The following is a 25,000-nucleotide window of genomic DNA, read 5'->3' on the forward strand; positions in this document are numbered from 1 at the left end:
GAGTGTGTGTGTGTCTGTGTGTGTCTGTATGAGTGTGAGTGAGTGTGTGAGTGTGTGTGTGTGTGAGAGTGTGTGTGAGTGGACTACATCAGAATCAGAAAAGTTTTTTTTGCCACGATAAGTTACACTTATGTGGGATTTGACTTGGTGAAAGGTGCATACATAAACACACAAACACACAAACTAACCATTAATATGAATTATCATGTTTGACTGTTAGTTTTACCAGATCAATTAAAGTCTAAAACTTATTTTTATGACTGCTTTGGTTTGTAGTTACTTAGAAAGATTAAGATTTTATACACAAAACACAATCTGATTTTATCGAATTGCAAACTGGAATAGTTATATGAAACGGAGTGAGATCTCTTCGTCCCCCCCCCCCCCCCGAGAGAGAGACAGTATTCTACAACAATAGACGATCTTTGGTTCAGGAGTCCGTCTCTCTGTGACTTTCTTCCATCTCCGAAAAAAATAAATACAATTGTGAAAATAAAACGCACGCAGTATTTGCTACACAAGACAACAAATCCAAACTTAAATCTAAGTTTTGTACATGTTAATGTTTTACTCTTAAACATTAATATTTCATTAAAAAACAAACAAAAACACTGCGTTCTTACGTTCCTAGCTAGCTTGTTTCTACACGGTCACTTTCCGCAGACGGACTGAAGCAACATGACAGCAGCAGCTGATGAAAACATGACAGTGGATGTGGGAGAAGGAGCACAAAGGGACGAAGAGACCAAACTGCAGATATTAAAAGGCAAGATTTAGCAGTTAGCCGGTTAGCTTGTAGCTTATATTAACTGTTAGTTATCACACTCTGCTGTTTGTTGCCATAATTTCGCGTTTTTCTATCTAAGGTCGCAGCAATGTCGACCTGTGCGCCCTTTTCCACACCAAACTGCACTTAAAAATCTGGGATTTTTTCATGTTTACTTAGTTATTAAAACACAGGAACACCCTATAAATACTTAATATGAATTTGTAGCATCTTCCGGCACAGTTAGGTCCGTTTTCCAGTCGCGGAATAAGAGCGTGCCGCCAGTCTCCATTCAAAACCTCCTGTAGTTAAAGGTTTCAAAGGTTATTCATAATTCCACATAAGCCACAACATATAATTAAAGATTAATCCTGAAACTTTGCGTTCTTATATTTAATTCGGCTAAGTTTTATCCATTAAACAGTCCCTCCTATTCCGCTAGAGTACATTGTGATGAGCGGCGCACTCCGCACTGGTATCGTGTTCTGTGAGTTAGGAGTATTTAGACAGCCTGTTTAACTGTCAGATGTTATAATGGAGTTTGGTCTATTGGGGTTGCGGCGTAGGCTTTAACATGATTTGGTTCCATTTTATGTTATATTCTTATGGTTATTATAGTTTTCCTCCCGCGCTGAGACACCGTGCGCCAGACTCCATTCAAAACCCGTATGGTTTAATGTTTCCGTCGTTATAGAGATCTCGCATTGAGCCCTAAAATATAAATTTTGAATGTTTATTGAAACATGAGGTTATAGTGTTCAGTTCGGCGTCGTATAACTTAATAAGCTGCCACACATGTGCTTTGATTTCACTCTCTCAAGTTTTAATTTTTTTTGTAAGTAACGTTTCTTTAAATTGCTAAAAATGTGAATGGAGTTTGGTCTTGGAGCATCTGAATGAAGCAGAGGGGTACCTATGTTTAAGTAGGCTGTACTTAATTATGTGTTATTTTCTTCTTTTCTTTTACTTAAGACAATAAAAGTATTTCCCTCCCCCCCTCTTATGTAATATTGTAGTTCTATAATGGGACTTCCTGTGTGCAGGGGCGGCCTTTCTGACCACGGTGGCGTCTGCAGGGATGCTGGCGGGATTTGGCTCCACGCTGGCGCTCGCCAAGAAGAAGAGCCCCGGCTGGTTTAGTAAGGTACAGCTCGCCCCCCTGCTGGTTTAGTAAGGTACAGCTCGCCCCCAGTTGCGTGGGGAGAATATTAGGGTCGCTTTTAGCGGTGACACACACATCAACAAGCACATTAAAACAGAAATTTCTCTCTCCTTCTCAGAGTCATAACTTTTTTATTTATATATATATATATATATATATATACATACACACTTTCCAAGGATATCATTGTCTGTCTCTGTGTGTTTCTGTCAGTGTGTGTGTGTCTAATTATCTCTTAGAAATGACAGACACGTATTAACTGGAAAACTAGCCTAAGAATCCTCTTGTTAGCTTTTTTATTAAGTGTATCAGAGTAACCCGTGGTTACGCTGCAAACAGGAGCCGCAACTAAATAATTCAGCACATCAAAGGGACACAAAATGTCCAAAAAGAGACAGAAATAGACACAAAAAAAGACATAAAAATAGATGCAAATAGTCCAAAAAGAGACAGAAATAGACACAAAGACATACAAAATGTCAAAAAAGAGACAGAAATAGATGGAAGACAACACAAGGGTTAAGAGAGACGAACTTTAACTGGAACTGTTAACTGGAACCGCGTGATGTTTTGGCCCAATTAAACGTGACGCACATCGATAAACTTAGTGTGGAGAGACAATCCAGCGCTTGATTCCTGGAGTCTATTTCTGTCACAGACTCGTCTTTGTCGTCTACGCCGAAACCTTCGAGAAACAAGTAAAAAAAAAAAAGGGAAATTAGATGAAACGTGGAGCGACATGTGGCATCAGTTAGACTGGTCAGACTCCACTAAAAGTTCTGTTGTTGCTGCTGACAGACTCAGATTATTATTCTAAGTGTCTGACAACATTATGGGATGGATCCCTACAGAGATAGACCTTTTAGTTAAAGAGTAAGATCCTTTTAATTTAACATGAAACAGCCCCGAAATCACCATCACCAAACTCCACCAGACTCCATGTAAATAATCAGGACTTTTAGTGTGTATAGAGCCAGCATATTTCCACCAGACTCCATGTAAATAATCAGGACTTTTAGCGTGTATAGAGCCAGCATATCTCCACCAGACTCCATGTAAATAATCAGGACTTTTAGGGTGTATAGAGCCAGTATATCTCCACCAGACTCCATGTAAATAATCAGGACTTTCAGCGTGTATAGAGCCAGCATATCTCCACATGTAAATGGGTGAATTAAGGGTTTATTTCAACCAAACCAGAGTGGTGATTGTTGGAACAGTGGAAAGATGAACCAAGACGGCTTTTGATTGTTTTATTTAGTTTCTGTCCACTTTGAATGAAGTGTGTTTTACGATGATAAAAGTCCTGATTATTTACATGGAGTCTGGTGGAGTTTGGTGATGGTGATTTCGGGGCTGTTTCATGTTAAACTAAAAGGATCTTACTCTTTAACTAAAAGGTCTATCTCTGTAGGGATCCATCCCATAATGTTGTCAGACACTTAGAATAATAATCTGAGTCAGTCAGTGGTAAAAACTGGACTTTTCGTGGACCCTGACTGACACGTTTAACGTTATTAACACAGCTTGTTCTGTCTTGCTTAATACTGGACCGATTTCAGAGGTCACTCAGCCACTAACACATGATAGAACAGGGTCCAGGTTGGACAGAACAAAGGGAATTTATAAAACAGAAACTATGGGCTGTGTCTCAAACCGCCTACTTGCACACTTCAAGCACTTAGTTTTAAGTATATCGTGTAGATAACGCAAGAAGTCAGTGTACTGAAAGTACCCGGATGAGCCCCTAAAAATGGTCAAAAAGTTCAGTGTAGAACGATGGACCCTACGCGCACTAAACAGGCGCCATCTGGACTACGCAGCGGAAAGGGGAGGGGCCAGGGACGTCGACCGGCACCTGATTGGACGAACGCGTCACGTGGGTCTGGCTTCTCCCGGATATCGCAACAGAGTAGAGCTGGGCGATTTGTTTCCCTAAAAATTTTTTTTTTTTTTAGAAAAAACTCGATTCGATTTCCCCCCCTCTTCCATTTAAAACAAAATAACTGCGAACTGTAAATATATTCTAAAAATATATTTATTGTATTTAATTAAGGTGCATCAACATAAACAAAACTGCAAAGGCAAACCCTTTCTCCATCCAAATCCATCTTCGTCATCTGTGCAGCAGAAATTCCACACATCCCCAAACTTTTTCCCGAGCAAACCCTTTCTCTACGTGAAAAGTCACTGTGCAGCAGAAATTGTTAAACATCCAAATTATTTAACCCTTGTGTGGTCCTTACCCGAAGGACCCACACAGCACCTTAGTGCTTGTTTGTACAACATTTTGGCCAGCTTAAACTGTGTTTAAATGTGCTCTAGAAACAAACTCTTACTTACTTTACAAGAGACAGGGTTTAGAGAGCAATTCTCAACAAAATAAACGGAAGTACATAACCCTTGTGTTGTCCTTTGGGTCCCGGTGACCCGAAGGACAACACAAAGGTTTCGAAAAAAACAAAAATTCGATTTTTTTGAAAATATGAATCGATTTGACCTACCGACTCAATTTTTAAATCAAATCGATTTTTTCCCCAGCCCTACAACAGAGCATAACGGGCGGCTCGTTCAGAATACGATGTCAAATTTTAGTTCACCGAAACGTGTTTCTGAAAACATTTTAAGCGAGAAATGGGCCGAGCAGTTGCTGGATCTTCATTTGAGATCAACAAAGGTCAGTTTAAGAGATTTTTCGTCAGAGTTTCAGAGGCGGAGAGCCGAGCCGAGTTCATTTTGGGACGACACTGACCATCCGAAGAGGGCTTTACGGCAGGAAGTGATCCGTGACCATTAGCAGTGTACTGACTGAGACCCAGCTTATCACTGTGATATGATGTAATGACTCTCTTGGTGCCTGGCTTTTTTGTTCCTCGGCAGGGCGTGGCGGCGACGGCGGCGGCGCCGGAGAGCGGAGCCTCTCTGGCCCTCCGGGCGCTGGGCTGGGGCTCGCTGTACGCCTGGGGGGGGGGTCGGGCTGCTCAGCATCACCGTGTGGAGAGTCCTCGACGTTCACAACGTACGTATCCACCAGTTACCGCTTATATTCTAGAGAGAGAGAGAGAGAGACAGACAGACAGACACAGAGAGAGAGAGAGACAGAGACACAGAGAGAGAGACACAGAGAGAGAGAGACACACAGAGAGAGAGACACACACAGAGAGAGAGAGAGACACACACACTCTCCAGTTCCAGAAGAGAACTATAATCAGGTTTCTCTTCTTCTTCAGTTGTCAGAGTTCAGACAGAAGATGCAGTCTTTCTTCCCATCCGTCTCCAAAACCTCGGAGGCTGCAGCTGGATCCCAACATCTGGACTGGGACTCTGTCTTCAGCTCTAAATGACCCCCAACATCTGGACTGGGACTCTGTCTTCAGCTCTAAATGACCCCCAACATCTGGACCGGGACTCTGTCTTCAGCTCTAAATGACCCCCAACATCTGGACCGGGACTCTGTCTTCAGCTCTAAATGACCCCCAACATCTGGACTGGGACTCTGTCTTCAGCTCTAATAGGGACAAATAACAGCTGGAATCACAGCTGTAAAGATGAATGAATGAGTTGTCAACAGTTAAATAATCTCGTAACTATTTTTCCTAATCCATTCATCAGTTGGAGTCATTTCTTTGTGATAAAAACAGGTAAACTTGTGTGATGTCAGCGTGTTAAAGGTGAATATTTTCTAGTTTCTTCTCTCCTCTGGGACAGGAAACTGGATATCGGTCATTTTTTGCGCTTTTTGTTTTCAACAATTTGACGAATTTGAAAAAAAAATGTCAGAAAAGGTGACAATTTTTTTTAAAGTTCTTATTGACAGTTTTTCCGTCTTTTTTTTTCGCTTTTTCTTTTACACGTTTTTGTAGAATTGTTTTTACACTTTTTCCAACATTTTTGGTGCTTTGTCGAATTAAAAAAAAAAGTTTTGACATTTTTTTTGGCGATTTGTGTCTTTTTCAACACCTTTTTTCAGTTTTTTGCTTTTTCCAACGTTTTAAATTGTTAAATTTTTCTTCTACACATTTTCAGCACTTATTTCTACATCCCATATTTTGTGATATAAAACAAAAATTGAAAACGGGTCAATGTGACTATGTTCTAGTGTCTTCTCTCAGCTGGGACAGTAAACTGAAGATCTTTGAGTTGTGGACAGAACAAGACATTTGAGGACCTCATCTTGGGGCTTTTTGGGAAACACTGATCCACATTTTTAGAGACCAGACAACTCATCCATTCATCCAGCAAGTATTTGGGAGCTGCAGCGCTCGAGTCTCCAAGTCAAAGTGATTTCTTGCCGCCAGAGAACCAATCAAATGAGTCGACAGACGATGAAACTCACGTGCATACTCGGCAGAGACTTCTGCTTGTGTTGTGTATATTTGTAAAGGTGTTTGATTCTCTGAATATCTTATTTGACTTTTAATACGTTGGTTTGTTTTCTATTTATTTTGTCCTGAAAGTAACCATCACCAGACTCCATGTAAATAATTGGTACTTTTAGCGTGTACAGAGCCATTCCCTCTACTACAACTCCCAGCACGCACCTTGCCTGGACTAACCTGTAGCCTCAGAGTAGTTGTTGACATGTTTGTGCTCAGAGTTGAAGACAGACGGTTTATAAAATATATACGACATGACAGCTGTCCTAAAGTGAAGCCAAAACCTCTGGTTCCGAACTCCACCAGACTCCATGTAAATAATCAGGACTTTTAATGTGTATAGAGCCAGCATATCTCCACCAGACTCCATGTAAATAATCAGGACTTTTAGCGTGTATAGAGCCAGCATATCTCCACCAGACTCCATGTAAATAATCAGGACTTTTAGCGTGTATAGAGCCAGCATATCTCCACCAGACTCCATGTAAATTATCAGGACTTTTAGCGTGTATAGAGCCAGCATATCTCCACATGTAAATGGGTGAATTAAGGGTTTATTTCAACCAAACCAGAGTGGTGATTGTTGGAACAGTGGAAAGATGAACCAAGACGGACTTTGGTAGTTTGATTTAGTTTCTGTCCACTTAGAATTAAGTAGGTTTTACTCTGATAAAAGTCCTGATTATTTACATGGAGTCTGGTGGAGTTTGGTGATGGTGATTTCGGGGCTGTTTCATGTTAAACTAAAAGGATCTTACTCTTTAACTAAAAGGTCTATCTGTGTAGGGATCCATCTCATAATGTTGTCAGACACTAAGAATAATAATCTTAGAAGCGTGCATTGACCAAGTTGTCCTGCATTTAGACAATAATTCACAACCTCAGCCCAGAGCTGCGTTCAGTGCTCAACCAGAGTTCAGGTACGTTTATTAAACATCTGTGAAATTAAACAGGAGACTCTTGGGATGAAGAGATTTTCTTTTCCATCTCTTTACATTTTGTTACAGCTGTTTCTGAAGTGGTGTCAGTTAAAGAGTACAGATACCTGTACACACAGTCTCTCAAATCAAACGCACCTTCTTGCCAAAACCTCCTGAAACCGAGAGGGCTGTTCCCCTTAAATACGGAGAACAAAGTCTTTGCCTGCTGAGGAACTAAACGTTCAGCTACGTACCTCACCGTGTCATGGGCTCACATACATACGTACATATTGTCTATTTACAGATGCATGATGGGAGGTTTGTAGAGGACATAAAAAGTTCTTATAAAAACAGACAGTGGCGTGCGATACTGCTGACGGCAAAATACTGGTGGACGCACTTCAGATGGTCAAATAATTCACATTAAAACGAAAATATTGCACCGAAAACAAAGTACCAGGGATGCACCGAATCCAGGATTGGGCTTCAGAATCTGCTGAATATTGGGGGTTTTTTTGTGTGTGGCCGGGCTGGTTCACTGGTAGAGCTGGCGCACATGTACTGAGAGGCTTATGCCTCGACGCAGAGGTCCAGGGTTCGAATCCGACCTGTGACCATTTCCATCACGTCTTTTCTCTCTCTCTCTCTCTGTCCTGTCAAAAAATTAAAGGCGGAAAAGTCCCCCCGAAAAAACACTTTTGGGCTTTTTGACGGGGGTTCTGGTTTCTGCCGAACCTTAGAATTATTTTCCAGGAAACCGAACCCTACGCTTGCACTTGGCGCGCTATGCTGGTCACCGTAGTGACGGCGCCGTTGGTTTACGGGAAGGTGTTTACGTAGGTGGAGCGTTCAATGCAGTAGGCGGTGAGAAAGTGGACATGGATCTGGTTCAATGCAGTAGGCTGTGAGGAAGTGGACATGGATCTGGTGAGCAGTAGGCTGTGAAAAAGTGGACATGGATCTGGTTCAATGCAGTAGGCTGTGAGGAAGTGGACATGGATCTGGTGAGCAGTAGGCTGTGAGGAAGTGGACATGGATCTGGTGAGCAGTAGGCTGTGAGAAAGTGGACATGGATCTGGTGAGCAGTAGGCTGTGAGGAAGTGGACATGGATCTGGTGAGCAGTAGGCTGTGAAAAAGTGGACATGGATCTGGTTCAATGCAGTAGGAGGTGAGGAAGTGGACATGGATCTGGTGAGCAGTAGGCTGTGAGAAAGTGGACATGGATCTGGTGAGCAGTAGGCAGTGAGAAAGTGGACATGGATCTGGTGAGCAGTAGGCTGTGAGAAAGTGGACATGGATCTGGTGAGCAGTAGGCTGTGAGGAAGTGGACATGGATCTGGTGAGCAGTAGGCTGTGAAAAAGTGGACATGGATCTGGTGAGCAGTAGGCTGTGAGAAAGTGGACATGGATCTGGTGAGCAGTAGGCTGTGAGAAAGTGGACATGGATCTGGTGAGCAGAAAAAGTTGTTCTTTGGCAGTACTTTCAGTCAAAAGAAGGCCATTCAAGTCCAGCTACATGTTCAATCTGTTCAATGCTGATTGGTCTGGTGGTGGCGAGGACCCTAAACTATACACAACATGGCCACTGTTACAACATCTGGTCTGAAACATCTGGAAGAATAAGAGTTGTTCATGAAGGAATCTCCAGACAGCAGCAAGAATGCAGCAACTTCAGGTACAGCAAAGGAAGGACAGTCCCTGTTTACTTCATTCATGAGTTTACTGGGTTCATGGACTGATGATGGGAGGAGGAGTCAGCACAATCTCAACCAGGGGATTCAGGATTCGGGCGAAACCCCAAAAATATGGATTCGGTGCATCCCTAATCAAAAGTCTGTGACTGAACATCAGTGTTTCCTCCGTCGTGAGAAAAACATAAAAAATAAAAGACGCCTATCTACAACACGTGTCACCGTTTAAATAACTCAGAAGAACAGAAAGAAACAAAGAGAGCCAGAAGCCAAAGACTTTGACCTTCACACTTTGGTTAAAAACTAAAAACAACAAAACGGACAAAAGAATAATAAAAAAAAAAAAATTAAAAATACAAGTATTAAATAGTTTCATCATCTGTATTAAAAATTACTTAAAAATCCCAAATGAACATTTCTTGCGGATGGAGCCGATATTTATATATTCTCTCTCTCTCTCTCTATATATATTCATCTGTACGTAAAAACATTTTGGTTTTTTAAATAAAAAATAGAATCGGAGCCCGTGTTTTTTTTCGTGTCACGAGCGCCCGATTTTAAACAGTACTTCGCACAAGATGGCCGCCACCGACGCGTCGAGCGCGGGCGCCAGCGAGACGTCCAGCAGCCGGCTCTCGTGCAGCACGAACTGCGTCCGGCCGTCCTCCGTCCTCGCCACGGCCAGCAGCGCCTTGGCGGCGCGGCACATCATGTTGACGCTGGCTGGCTCGCCAACGTGCTGGAACTGCCCCGTGGCGGCGGCGGCCACGGCGTCCTCCAGGAAGCCGATCAGCGTTCCCACGCTGCCCTTCTGCAACGCCACGGCGCGCGCCGCCGCGGCTTCGCCTTGAGCCAGGTTGGACAGAACCGCGACCGCCATTTCCCGACACACCTGGTGATAGGTGGAATAAATCAAGCCTGCATTTACAGTAGAGGCCAAAAGTTTGGACACACCTTCTCATTCAATGCGTTTCCTTTTTATTTTCATAACTATTTACATTGTAGATTCTCACTGAAGGCATCAAAACTATGAATGAACACATATGGAATTATGTACTTAACAAAAAAGTGTGAAATAACTGAAAACATGTCTTATATTTTAGATTCTTCAAAGTAGCCACCCTTTGCTTTTTTTATTAATAAGGGAAATAATTCCACTAATGAACCCTGACAAGGCACACCTGTGAAGGTAAAACCATTTCAGGTGACTACCTCATGAAGCTCATTGAGAGAACACCAAGGGTTTGCAGAGTTATCATAAAAAGCAAAGGGTGGCTACTTTGAAGAATCTAAAATATAAGACATGTTTTCAGTTATTTCACACTTTTTTGTTAAGTACATAATTCCATATGTGTTCATTCATAGTTTTGATGCCTTCAGTGAGAATCTACCATGTAAATAGTCATGAAAATAAAGAAACACATTGAATGAGATGTGTCCAAACTTTTGGCCTGTTCTGTACTCAAATGTATTTTCATATTTCTATATGTTCTATATATATGAACAGTGGTTCCCAACCTTTTTTCCTTGGCGCACCCCCTACTCACATCTAAGAAAAGCTGACCGAAGTTGAGGTAACTCTCGAGATAGAGCCTTACTTTCTTTTTTGATACAGAGCAGTTATCAGCACTGTTACGTTTCTCCGCCATGTTTCGTTTATATAATAGTGATGCCGTGGCGGCAGGAAAGACAAGGATGCCACAAAATATATAGTTTTCATACAGACTTTTGTATACATTATATATTCTAGAGCAGGTTTTTTAAGCCAGGGACCCTTTAACTGAAAGAGAGACGGATCAGGGACCCCCCTACTACATATATTGTATAAAATGAAGTTGCATATTAATCTGGTCCTACAATAACTTTTAGGGCAGCCTAAAGCATTTATAGATACCTTTTTTTTGCATAGAATACTAAGCTATTCAAATAGCCTAATAATTGTTGGCATGATTTTATAAATCATGTTTTAATGTTAACCCTTAAATGTGAGACAGTCAATCCTTTGGGATGAACTGTATCTGTCAATATTAGCTAATAATATATTGGAATAATGTTAAGACTTTTTAAGTTTTGAAAAAACTGCCCAGACCCCAGGTTGGGAACCACTGCTCTATAATGTGGTACATTGAGACTGATGGAGAAATTCTCAGATGTGAACTCTTGGTCAGAGTGAGGCAGAGAGGCCCGATGCGTGAGAAGGTGGGATCTGGTTCAGAGGTTTAAGTTCTGAGAATAACAAGTTTAGAAGCCCTGATTGAATAGCTGTCCCGAGTAGTTATAGCTGAATAACAACGGATGTAATGTTAACATATGTCTTTTGGAGGGGGGCATACAGGATGGTTGAGTCTACCAGAGCATGGGACCCTGACAGGGTTAGGATGAGGTCATGAATAAGGGTTTCCTGGTGGGTGGCCCCAGAAAAGTATCAAATGTAGTGCTCGGCGATATGGAGAAAATCAAATATCTCGATATTTTTTACCAAATCTCTCGATATCGATACCGCAACGATATTGTAGTGTTGACTATCGGTGCTTTCAGAAACTATTTACACAATGAGATTTTGGAGAAATAATCATCAGTAATTTGGATATAATGACTAAGTGGGTAAAGGTGAATAATAGAACAGTTACAACAGTCTGGTAAGTTCAGAACATTACATCACTTTACTGTAATGTAGCCTTTTAAAACCAGGTAAAGACACTTATGCCATATTACGATATTACGATATCCAAAATCTAAGACGATATCTAGTCTCATATCACGATATCGATAGGATATCGATATATTGCCTAGCTCTAATAAAATGTATGTTGAATCCTACCATCGGGAGACACTCTGGGTACATGCAGCTTGTGTGTGTACACATGGTTCTCTCCTTTGTTCAATGGACCTTTATCACAGCAGACATGTTGACTTGTCATAGCAGGAAAAGCACAGCTGAGATTGATAACCTTAACGATGGCTCAGTTGCATTAAGTGTCCCAGTAAGATATTTCAGTGAGTCAACATGCACAATACCAGGACCTCTCCTAAGTGGAATGTAGCCATCAGTAATGGTTTAATACCAGGACCTCTCCTAAGTGGAATGTAGCCATCATTAATGGTTTAATACCAGGACCTCTCCTAAGTGGAATGCAGCCATCATTAATGGTTTAATACCAGGACCTCTCCTAAGTGGAATGCAGCCATCATTAATGGTTTAATACCAGGACCTCTCCTAAGTGGAATACAGCCATCAGTAATGGTTTAATACCAGGACCTCTCCTAAGTGGAATACAGCCATCAGTAATGGTTTAATACCAGGGTCTCTCCTAAGTGGAATGCAGCCATCAGTAATGGTTCAATACCAGGACCTCTCCTAAGTGGAATGCAGCCATCAGTAATGGTTTTGAACACACCTGTGCTTCTCCTACTATGACATGTCAACATGTCTGCCGTAAAAAAAAGGTCAATATTGAATAAATCTGCCTATAATCTGAAATCATCGGAGTGGTCATCTGTTCGCATCTCCGTCATCAATTTCCCGGAGAGTTCCGTCTCTCACCTGGCTGCGGCGTTCGCCCACGAGGCGGAGCAGCGCGGCGAACAGCGTTCGCTGGCGGCTGAAAGGCGGCGTGGCGAGCAGCAGGTCCACGTTGCCGTCCTGGATGCTCAGCTTGCAGAGGCACTCCAGCGCCAGTCGGCGCGGCGACAGCGCCGAGGCGGCGAGCGGGTCGTGGGCCTCGGCGGACGGGCAGACCGTCCAGTGGAGCAGCCCGTCCAGCAGCGGCAGGCAGATGCTCTCGGGGTACAGAGACAGGTCTAGCTGGCCCGCCACGTTGGCCAGCGTCACCAGTGTGTCCTCGCGCAGCGCCGCCAGGCAGTCCCGGCGCCACCCGTCCCGGCTGCACGCCACACCAGCAGCTTCCTCTGGCCGACGGAAGCTCGGCGACGTTCGTTTCCTGCAGACAAGACGTATTATAGGAAACTTTATATTATATATTATATATTAGGGGTGTGACAAGATGCTTACTCCACGAGACGAGACACATCGCGAGATTGGGTTCACGAGAACGAGACTTTTAAAAAACAATTTGAAGAAATCCTCAATGATGAAATATATGAATGGAAAATAGTTTTTTTATTCAACTGACCTCGGCTTCTTCGTAAAGGTTTGGGACTACAGTGCGAGTTAAATGCGCGCGTGATGGGATGACGTACCTCGTTTCCAGTGTGTGGAGGAGTCGCCGAAATCCAACATTTTCCACCACAGAAAATGGCCTCATATCTAGGCCTGTCGCGATAGTCAATAAATCGAGTTATCGCATGATAAAAAAAAAAAATGAGCTCGATAATTTTTCCGGCCACGATAATTTCCATTTGCATGTTTGTTTGTTTTCCTCGTCTCTCCCTCTCTCTCTACCAAAGAGACTGGAGGACCACTCTCGGTTCCTTAGCGTAACGAGGAGTGAACCCTCTCAGTCGCATGGTCTTTGTGTGGGCGGTAGGCTACTCCAGGCGGAGAGAGCGAGAGAGTTGGAGCAGGGTTTCCTGCAGCACTTTGCAGTTAAGGCGCCGTCAAAAAAAAAAAAAGTATACGAGCGATATCCACCGTGTTACTCGGCGTCCCGTTTTCTCCCTTTCATTCCAAACCACACAGCTGACAACCTGCAGGAGGAGACTGTGGGGGTGGGGGGGTGGAGACGGGCTCGGACATACACGCCGCTGTGGACTCGTCAGTCTCGCAAGCGGTTTCAGGAAAGTGGCTGCATGTGTCCGACAATGCACAGAACATTAACGGTACAAGCCTACAGCTGTCCGCGGACACGGAGTGTGGAAAGTATGTCAGAGTTGGTGCCTGAGTGTGTGTGTGTGTGTGTGTGTGTGTGTGTGTGTGTGTGTGTGTGTGTGTGTGTGTGTGTGTGTGTGTGTGTGTGTGTGTGTGTGTGTGTGTGTGTGTGTCGGCCCGCCCCCACGAAGCTCCGACCTGCAGAGGAGCGGAAGCCGCACCTTCGCCAAAATGAAGACTGAAAAACAAACTATTTTGGTACATTTACTCGCCACGTGGCAGATAGCCATACATATAGATTTTATTTATTAATTATATATTATTTAAATGTAATATTTAGTGTTAAATAATTGTAAAATGTAGTACAGAGTCTCTAGTCCAAGATCAAAGACATATTGTGGATATTTAAAATGTCTTCCAGTTCCAGTGTTAAATATTCTTTAGAAATAAAAAGTATATTGATCTTTGAAAAGGTGTACCTGTATTATTATAATTATTATTATTATGACATTATCATTATATTAGATGCAAATGGTCTCTCGATGACAATATTATCGTTTATCGCAATAATTTCTGGGACAATTTATCGTCCAGCAAAATTTGTTATCGTGACAGGCCTACTCATATCAGCTGCAATGAAAACGCCTATGTCCCTCGTTATTGCCGTGGCTCTTGCCCTTACCGGTGGCAGAGATGCAAAGGCTTCTAGAGTTGTTTGGCCTTTTAATGTTTTCGTCGCGGGTGCAGTAGTTAGTAGAGAGCTGTGGTGGTGCTGTAAGTGTTTTTGCATCGTGCTCGTGTTAGCCGCGGTATACGGCATTTTTTTCTTACAATGTTTACATATTGTGTTCGTCTTGTCTGTCACTCTTTCGCCGTTTATTATTTCCGCAGGAAAACCAAAATGTTGCCACACAAATGATTTAAAAGTGGCAGGGGGATCTTCAATAGTAACTCCACGCTCCATCACGCTGACATAACATCGCCTCACGAGACAACTTTTCACCTCGACGAGAAGTCTCGTCACGTTTTAATCTCGTCACACCCTTATTATATATTATTCAATTCAATTTTCAATTCAAATTTTATTTATAGTATCAAATCTATCAAATATTACAGTACAGGCCAAAAGTTTGGACACACCTTCTCATTCAATGCGTTTCCTTTTTAGTTTCACGACTATTTACATTGTAGATTCTCACTGAAGGCATCAAAACTATGAATGAACACATATGGAATTATGTACCGTATTTTTCGGACTATAAGTGGCTCCGGAGTATAAGTCGCATCAGTCAAAAAATGCGTCATGAAGAGGAAAAAAACATATATAAGTCGCACCGGACTATAATTGCATTTATTTAGAATATAAATACAAGAGTTATTCAACTACACAATAGCACACAGAACAATACGCTGAATACGGTAGGTGTCCGGTAGGTTACCGTAACACATTAACAGTTATTGAACTATACAATAGCACCCAGAACAACTAGCTAGCAGGGCGTGGAGCACGGAGGTATTAAAAGGCGTGGAGACGAAGCTGCACCGTGAACGAGCCCCTCCAGACTCCTTCCTCCACCTCTGGACATCTTTCAGCCCACGATTAGCCGATTAGCTTTCTTTGTTTTCTCCATTGCAGTAAGAGTCACCTTTTCTCCAGTCTCACTCATAAGTTTCTCTCATTTCAAACTCTCTTTCTGCTGCTCCATTACCGTTTTCGGGGCTGCATATTTTACTACCTGCAGTTTGTCTCTTTTCTTTCTCAGTTGTCTTTAGGAGCAGCGTCACAAGCCTAGAGCGCCCTCTCGCGGCTGTAGACGGTAATGTTTTCAGTTTGAATTAACATGTAAAAACATGTTAAATTATATATATATTTTGATATATAAGTCGCACCGGACTATAAGTCGCAGGACCAGCCAAAGTAGGAAAAAAAGTGCGACTTATAGTCCATAAAATACGGTAGTTAACAAAAAAGTGTGAAATAACTGAAAACATGTCTTATATTTTAGATTCTTTAAAGTAGCCACCCTTTGCTTTTTTATTAATAATGGAAATCAGGGCTTGACATTCACTTTTTGAGGCACTTGTCCTTTGGACAAGTACATTTACGTTTCACTTGTCCATGAACAAAAGTCCCTTGTCCGGGTAAAGAGTCATTTTATAAAAAAAAATTGTTCTGCTAATGCAGAATTTGAACAAACCGTTGAAAGCATCCAAACACTATCAACATTAATAAAATTCAGTTGAAACAGTAGAAACAAACAAGTCCCAAAAATAGATTTCTCCTTCAACAAGAAAAAAGGATCTCCAGACTCCATAATACAAAGTAATATGTTGCACGTCGGTGTGCAGAAGTTAATATGTTGAGATTCTAAGTCAGTATTTTAAAGTTTGTCATTACTTTCAGATTCCTAGTCAATATTCTAAGTTACTTAGTCAATATATTGAGATACTAAGTCGATACTTTGAGATATTGAGTCAATATATTGAGATACTAAGTCAATATTTTAAGATAAATATTTTGACCAGATGTAGTGGTGACTTAAACTTGAACTTATACTATATCTAAAATAATTTTGTAGACATAACAATGGATTTTGCCACTTAATGTTGGTGTTAACTATTTTATTTTTTTATACAATTTCTGTGTGTGTGTGTGGTGAACTGACCTGGGTGTGTGTGTGTGTGTGTGTGTGTGTGTGTGTGTGTGTGTGTGTGGTGAACTGACCTGGTGTGTGTGTGTGTGTGTGTGTGTGTGTGTGTGTGTGTGTGTGTGTGTTGGTGGTGAACTGACCTGGGTGTGTGTGTGTGTGTGTGTGTGTGTGTGTGTGTGTGTGTGTGTGTGTGTGTGTGTGTGTGTGTGTGTGTGTGTGTGTGTGTGTGGTGAACTGACCTGGGTGTGTGTGTGTGGTGAACTGACCTGGGTGTGTGTGTGTGTGCGTGTGTTTGTGTGTGTGGTGAACTGACCTGGGTGTGTGTGTGTGTGTGTGTGTGTGTGTGTGTGTGTGTGTGTGAACTGACCTGGGTGTGTGTGTGTGTGTGTGTGTGTGTGTGTGTGTTGAACTGACCTGGGTGTGTGTGTGTGTGTGTGTGTGTGGTGAACTGACCTGGGTGTGTGTGTGTGTGTGTGTGTGTGTGTGTGTGTGTGTGTGTGTGTGAACTGACCTGGTGTGTGTGTGTGTGTGTGTTGAACTGACCTGGGTGTGTGTGTGTGTGTGGTGAACTGACCTGGGTGTGTGTGTGTGTGTGTGTGTGTGTGTGTGTGTGTGTGTGTGTGTGTGTGTGTGTGTGTGGTGAACTGTGTGTGTGTGTGTGTGTGTGTGTGTGTGTGTGTGTGTGTGTGTGTGTGTGTGGTGAACTGACCTGTGTGTGTGTGTGTGTGTGTGTGTGTGTGTGTGTGTTGGTGTGTGTGTTGGTGTGTGTGGTGAACTGACCTGGGTGTGTGTGTGTGTGTGTGTGTGTGTGTGTGTGTGTGTGTGTGTGTGTGTGTGTGTGAACTGACCTGGGTGTGTGTGTGTGTGTGTGTGTGTGTGTGTGTGTGTGTGTGTGTGTGTGTGTGTGTGTGTGTGGTGAACTGACCTGGGTGTGTGTGTGTGGTGCAGCAGCACCAGTCGGCCGAGGATCAGCACCAGGCCAGCGTGCCGCGACATCTCGCCGTCGTTGCCGGGGACGAAGGAGAGGCCGCGCAGGATGTTGGAGACGCACAGGCAGCGTCTGGACACAGAGTCCTGCCACGACTCGGCCAGGGACAGGGGACACTCGTCCCAGCAGAGAGGCTCGTCCTCCAGCTCGCTGAGGGGGCTGGGTCCCCTCCCCTCCCACAGGAAGCCTGGAGAGACAGAGACACACAGACACACACAGAGACACACAGAGACACACAGAGACACAGAGACACACAGAGACACAGAGAGACACAGAGACACACAGAGACACAGAGACACACAGAGACACAGAGACACACAGAGAGACAGAGAGACACAGAGACACACAGAGACACAGAGACACACAGAGACACAGAGAGACCGATACACACACACAAAGAGACACACAGAGACACACACAGAGACACACACACAGAGACACACACACACACAAAGAGACACACAGAGACACACACAGAGACACACACAGACACACAAAGACACAAATATACAGACACACAGACACACACAGACAGAGACACACAGACACACAGACACACACACAGACACACAGACACACACACAGAGACACAAAGACACAAAGATACAGACACACAGACACAGAGACACACACACACAGACACACAGAGACACACACAGACACACAAAGACACAAAGATACAGACAGAGAGACACAAAGACACAGAGACACAAAGATACAGACACACACACAGAGACACACACAGACACAGAGACACACACACAGAGACACACACACACACACACACACAGTCACAGAGACACACAGACACAGACACAAAGATACAGACACACAGACACAGAGAGACACAAAGACACAGAGACACAAAGACAGACACACACACAGAGACACACAGAGACACACACACAGACACAGAGACACACACACAGAGACAGACACACAGAGACAGAGACACACAGACAGACACACAAAGACACAAAGATACAGACACACAGACAGACACAAAGATACAGACACAGAGAGACACAAAGACACAGAGACAGACACCGAGAGACACACACACACACACAGTTACTACTAAAAGTCTCTGGGAGACACTACATGTTTTGTGTCTAAGTGACTGATTGGAACGGTGAAACAAGTTGCAAAAAAAGCGACTGATAAGCGCTAGTGGCGAGCCCATCAAGGGTCCATTCTGGGACACAGGGAGACCCCCGCCACAGGGGACAGTAGTACAAAACCAAATGCTATATATATATATATATATATATATATATATATATATACACAAATATATCTCCTCTCCTCCTTTGAATCATTTACTATAAATGTTCTTATTCATCTTTTTAACATGTTCAAAATAAACTTAAAGTGCCCATATTATGCTCATTTTCAGGTTTAGAATTATATTTAGAGGTTGTACCAGAATAGGTTTACATGGTTTACTTATCAAAAAACACCATATTTTAGTTGTACTGCACATTGCACACCATAAAGACATGCATGCAACTAGGACTACAGTTGAAAATTAGCCGACTGGCTAACACCGGCGCATTTACAGAAATGTTGATTAATGTGCATTGTTCTAATATAAATAAATAAATCTTCATTGCTGCAGCTCCTCTTTTCACCCTGTGTTCAGGTCTCCGTTTTAGCTACAGAGTGAGACCTCTCACTGCTGTAACATCTTTGTTGGCAGTCGCTCATGCTCAGTAGCTAGGTAAGACTACATGCTCAGTAGCTAGGTAAGACTACATGCTCAGTAGCTAGGTAAGACTACATGCTCAGTAGCTAGGTAAGACTACATGTTCAGTAGCTAGGTAAGACTACATGCTCAGTAGCTAGGTAAGGCTACATGCTCAGTAGCTAGGCTCAGACTACATGCTCAGTAGCTAGGTAAGACTACATGCTCAGTAGCTAGGTAAGGCTACATGCTCAGTAGCTAGGTAAGACTACATGCTCAGTAGCTAGGTAAGACTACATGCTCAGTAGCTAGGTAAGGCTACATGCTCAGTAGCTAGGTAAGACTACATGCTCAGTAGCTAGGTAAGACTACATGCTCAGTAGCTAGGTAAGACTACATGCTCAGTAGCATGCTCAGTAGCTAGGTACATGGCTACATGCTCAGTAGCTAGGTAAGACTACATGCTCAGTAGCTAGGTAAGACTACATGCTCAGTAGCTAGGTAAGACTACATGCTCAGTAGCTAGGTAAAACTTGTTTGTAAGACAAAGTTTGTAAGCGTGTGGAAGCATCAGAGATACAAAATAACACCCCAAATCCCAGAAAAAGATATATTTTTTCATAACATGGGATTTAATGAACTAAACTCTTCTTCCAGGTTTTTACCTTTTTGCGTTTCAGGTGTTGTCGCCTCGTCTACTTCCCCTCTCCTCTTCATTGTGGACTCCCCCGTCTGAATGTGAGCAGTGGACTCCCCCGTCTGAATGTGAGCAGTGGACTCCCCCGTGTGGAGGTGAGCAGTGGACTCCCCCGTGTGGAGGTGAGCAGTGGACTCCCCCGTGTGGATGTGAGCAGTGGACTCCCCCGTCAGGATGTGAGCAGTGGACTCCCCCGTCTGGATGTGAGCAGTGGTGTCTCCTCCCCCAGCTTTCCAGTGCAAGAGGCCGCTGATGAAGCCGTTTGATTGGCTTAGCTCGGCCCAGCGCCTCTCCAGCTCCTCCCACTCCTCCCCCTCCTCCTCCACCGTGATTGGCAGCTTGTCGAACTTGCTGGCCTGTTGGGGGCGGATCTCCACCTGCTCCTCCTTCACTTCCTCTTTTACAACAGCTTCCGCTTTCTCAACGTCGGCTGAAGCTGCGAGCGTTCCCTCCTCCGTCTTTGGTGTCCTCTGAGCCTCGGCTGATTGGCCGTCAGATGGCTTCTCCTTCGCTTCTTCTTCCTCCTCCTCCTCCTCCTTTTCCTTGAGGGGGTCGGGCAGTGTCCTCTGGCCCTCGGCTCCCACCTCGTACTCTACCAGGATGCCAAAGATCTGGATGAGGCAGCGCCGGAAATACTCCACGATCAGCTCCAGGAAACCAGGAAGCTGTAGGAGGAAAGGAAGAGGATAAAAACAGATATTATAAAAACACATTTTAACATCTGGTTTGCTGCATAAGTTCATTCAACCAGCTGTTGAAGTGGTTAACACCTAACACAACCACTGACTCTAAAAATAATGGACAAAACACCCGGAAAAGTCTTAAAAGTGAAGCCACAGCTGAAGCTCCTTAAAAGGTCCCATGACATGCTGCTTTTTGGATGCTTTTATATAGACCTTAGTGGTCCCCTAATACTGTATCTGAAGTCTCTTTTAGATAGACCTTAGTGGTCCCTAATACTGTATCTGAAGTCTCTTTTAGATAGACCTTAGTGGTCCCTAATACTGTATCTGAAGTCTCTTTTATATAGACCTTAGTGGTCCCCTAATACTGTATCTGAAGTCTCTTTTAGATAGACCTTAGTGGTCCCTAATACTGTATCTGAAGTCTCTTTTATATAGACCTTAGTGGTCCCCTAATACTGTATCTGAAGTCTCTTTTATATAGACCTTAGTGGTCCCCTAATACTGTATCTGAAGTCTCTTTTATATAGACCTTAGTGGTCCCCTAATACTGTATCTGAAGTCTCTTTTATATAGACCTTAGTGGTCCCCTAATACTGTATCTGAAGTCTCTTTTATATAGACCTTAGTGGTCCCCCTAATACTGTATCTGAAGTCTCTTTTATATAGACCTTAGTGGTCCCCTAATACTGTATCTGAAGTCTCTTTTATATAGACCTTAGTGGTCCCCTAATACTGTATCTGAAGTCTCTTTTATATAGACCTTAGTGGTCCCCTAATACTGTATCTGAAGTCTCTTTTATATAGACCTTAGTGGTCCCCTAATACTGTATCTGAAGTCTCTTTTATATAGACCTTAGTGGTCCCTAATACTGTATCTGAAGTCTCTTTTATATAGACCTTAGTGGTCTTGACCAACTGCCACTTTGCTCGTTTGAAAGCCATGATGTCTCTCTCTCTCTCATGGGTGGGCCAAATTCTCTGGGCGGGCAAAGCAGAGAAAGGGGAGGTAACCTTTCTCCTTATGACCTCATAAGGAGAAGATTCCTGATTGGCCCATCTGAGTTTTCATTTTCTCAAAGACAGAGCAGGATACCCAGGGCTCGGTTTACACCTATCACCATTTCTAGCCACTGGGGGACCATAGGCAGACTGGGGGGAACTCATATTAATGTTAAAAAAAACCTCATAAAGGGACATTTTCATGCCATGGGACCTTTAAAGCTGCATTCTCTCTAACTTCCAGCAGGGGTTTATGAGGTTATGGTCTCAATCGCTAGTTTAAGTCTTCTTCAACACAGTAAATTTAGTAAATGATGCTCCCACTTATTTTCAAACTGACGATAAAGCAGGGGATGCTTTAGGACCAATCAGGACAGAGGCTTAGCGATGCTAACCATGCTAACACTGGGGACTTTGAAACAGACCTCAACTTGTTTGTGTCTGTTGTCCGTGTTTACATCTTAAACTCTGACCCTCTTACGGTGTGTTTCCACTCAAAACGTTGGGTTTGTTAGCTGGTGACTAAAGGTAAAGTCAGCAGATGATATCTGTCCTGACCTGCGACAGGTTAAAGGAACCCATGGTGCTGTCGTCGTACAGCAGGATGTTGATGGTGTCCAGAGCCCAGGTGCTCTCCGCTAACAGGCCGGACTTCAGTGACATCATCACCCGCCACGCCTCCGGGGTTCCTGATAGGACGATTTCAACCACAGAGCGTCTGAGGCTACAGTGACACTGCTACGTTTTTGGTTTAAAAAGGAATATGTTCTGCTACGTTTCCCCCTCTCATTCCCCTGTGTGTGTGTGTGTGTGTGTGTGTGTGTCTCTGGGTGTGTGTCTCTGGGTGTGTGTGTGTGTGTCTCTCTCTGTGTGTGTGTGTGTGTGTGTGTCTCTCTGTGTGTGTGTGTGTGTGTGTCTGTCTCTGGGTGTGTCTGGGTCTGTGTGTGTGTGTCTCTGTGTGTGGGTGTGTGTGTGTGTGTGTGTGTCTGTGTCTGTGTCTGTGTGTGTGTGTGTCTGTCTGTCTGTGTGTGTGCGTCTCTGGGTGTGTCTGTATGTGTGTGTGTGTGTGTGTGTGTGTGTGTGTGTCTGTGTGTGTGTGTGTGTGTGTGTCTCTGTCGGTCTGTCTGTCTGTGTGCGCATGTGTCTCTGGGTGTATCTGTGTGTGTGTGTGTGTGTGTGTGTCTGTGTGTGTGTGTGTGTGTGTGTGTGTGTGTGTGTGTGTGTGTGTGTCTGTCTGTCTGTGTGTGTGCGTCTCTGGGTGTGTCTGTATGTGTGTGTGTGTGTGTGTGTGTGTGTGTGTGTGTGTGTGTGTGTGTGTGTGTGTGTGTGTGTGTGTCCGTGTGTGTCTGTGTGTGTGCGTCTCTGGGTGTCTCTGTGTGTGTGTGTGTGTCTCTGTCTGTGTGTGTGTGTGTCTGTGTGTGTGTGTGTGTGTGTGTGTGTGTCTGTGTCTGTGTGTGTGTGTGTGTGTGTGTCTGTGTCTGTACCTGTGTCCTTGGCAGTTAGCCTGCGTCGTGGCTTCAGTTTGGGAACGGTGGCCTCCACAGAGTCCGGTGGGAAGCTGCTGACCTCTCCGTGGATGAGGGGGGGCCCCTGAGGGGCCGTGGGCCCCGGCTTCTTCACGGATGGGGGGTAGGGAGCGCTGTTGGGGGACAGGGAGCCGCCCGGGGGCCGGGGGAACGAGCAGGGGCTGTGAGAGCGGCTCACATGGTTTGGGGCAGTGGGCGTGGCCTGGAAGGAGGTGGGGGGGGGCTGTCTGGAAGGCATGGGGGGCATGGAGGGGGAGGCAGAGTGGGGGTACGGGGGCTGTCGTTGGCCGGGATGCCCGGGGGGCCACTGGCTGTCCTGCTCGTCTCCTCGGGTCACGCTGGGGTACCCCTGGCCCTGCCGGCCGTATGCGTAGTCAGTCCTGGGGGGCCACATGTATAATTAGCCTGCCTACAGTACAGGCCAAAAGTTTGGACACACCTTCTCATTCAGTGCGTTTCCTTTTTATTTTCATGACTATTTACATCGTAGATTCTCACTGAAGGCATCAAAACTATGAATGAACACATATGGAATTATGTACTTAACAAAAAAGTGTGAAATAACTGAAAACATGTCTTATATTTTAGATTCTTCAAAGTAGCCACCCTTTGCTTTTTTTGATAACTCTGCAAACCCTTGGTGTTCTCTCAATGAGCTTCATGAGGTAGTCACCTGAAATGGTTTTACCTTCACAGGTGTGCTTTGTCAGGGTTAATTAGTGGAATTATTTCCCTTATTAATAAAAAAGCAAAGGGTGACTACTTTGAGGAATCTAAAATATAAGACATGTTTTCAGTTATTTCACACTTTTTTGTTAAGTACATAATTCCATATGTGTTCATTCATAGTTTTGATGCCTTCAGTGAGAATCTACAATGTAAATAGTCATGAAAATAAAAAGGAAACGCATTGAATGAGGTGTGTCCAAACTGTTGGCCTGTTCTGTATGTTATCTACTAGTTATAACTGAATGTAGAGTATAACGATGGCATGAGACTGCTTTTAAACCAACCAAGATGGTGTAGCGCTAGTCAAATGTTTGTTAATGTTGGTGTGCCTACCTGTTCGGCATTAATAAGGAATCTTATTTTTCGATACATGTGCAGAATGTCTGTCTCTGATAATAGAATTATACAAGCTTTTTCCCACAATGGTTTTAGCTTTGTCAGGTATACATCTAGACTATGGAGACATTGGCGCTCTTGTTTGTATATTTCAAGTGAAAGTTATTGACTTTTTATTAATTTGTATACACTGTATATTTATTGCTATGTTGTAATTATTGTTTTTTAACTTGTACTATGGACCTTCCTTTTTGTGTCCTGAATAAAGTCATAATTATTATTATTATTATTATTACTAGGGCTGTGCTCGATTAAGAAATTCTTAGTCGACTAACACTCGTTCAATTGTACCGATTAATCAATTAGTTGATTTAATCGACAGATCTGTAAATCTGAGTTTCTCCACTAAGAGTCATGCTAAAGCACCACATTAATTCTTGTGTTTACCAGAGTTGTGCTCGTACGTTTCTTGGATATAAGTCCTTCAGCATGAAAACAGCATCAGACATGACTAATGGACTAAAGAGATCTAAGGTGACTAAGACCAAAACCACCGATTAGTCGACTAATCCACTAAGAGGGAGCAGCCCTACAAAACATCCGGAAAAGTCTTAAAAGTGAAGCCAAGGCACCTTAAAGGTCCAATATTAATGTTAAAAACCTCATAAAGGGACATTTTCATGCTATAAGGTCTATATAAAAGAGACTTCAGATACAGTATTAGGGGACCACTAAGGTCTATATAAAAGAGACTTCAGATACAGTATTAGGGGACCACTAAGGTCTATATAAAAGAGACTTCAGATACAGTATTAGGGGACCACTAAGATCTATATAAAAGAGACTTCAGATACAGTATTAGGGGACCACTAAGGTCTATATAAAAGAGACTTCAGATACAGTATTAGGGGACCACTAAGGTCTATATAAAAGAGACTTCAGATACAGTATTAGGGGACCACTAAGGTCTATATAAAAGAGACTTCAGATACAGTATTAGGGGACCAAAACGACCGATTA

General features: G+C 43.5%; 2 protein-coding genes across 2 annotated transcripts in view; one reads left to right on the forward strand and one right to left on the reverse strand.

Moving 5' to 3' along the window:
* Nucleotides 1–641: 641 nt before the first annotated feature.
* tmem242 (transmembrane protein 242) lies at nucleotides 642–5,622 on the forward strand. Its single transcript, XM_028604570.1, is given in 5 exon segments — nucleotides 642–766; nucleotides 1,810–1,910; nucleotides 4,809–4,892; nucleotides 4,894–4,947; nucleotides 5,159–5,622. Coding segments are annotated over 5 exon segments (441 nt in total). The 5' UTR covers nucleotides 642–678; the 3' UTR covers nucleotides 5,273–5,622.
* Nucleotides 5,623–8,927: 3,305 nt separating this feature from the next.
* Nucleotides 8,928–25,000, reverse strand: part of LOC114572795 (AT-rich interactive domain-containing protein 1B-like) — a 59,255-nt gene continuing 43,182 nt past the window's right edge. Inside the window, 6 exon segments of the mRNA XM_028604562.1 lie at nucleotides 8,928–9,808; nucleotides 12,461–12,857; nucleotides 17,261–17,510; nucleotides 19,673–20,369; nucleotides 21,948–22,078; nucleotides 22,874–23,295. Of these exon segments, the coding sequence (XP_028460363.1) occupies nucleotides 9,458–9,808; nucleotides 12,461–12,857; nucleotides 17,261–17,510; nucleotides 19,673–20,369; nucleotides 21,948–22,078; nucleotides 22,874–23,295 (2,248 nt within the window). The 3' untranslated portion in view covers nucleotides 8,928–9,457.

Source organism: Perca flavescens, chromosome 18 (genome assembly GCF_004354835.1).
Source record: "Perca flavescens isolate YP-PL-M2 chromosome 18, PFLA_1.0, whole genome shotgun sequence".
NCBI classification, from domain to species: Eukaryota; Metazoa; Chordata; class Actinopteri; order Perciformes; family Percidae; genus Perca; species Perca flavescens.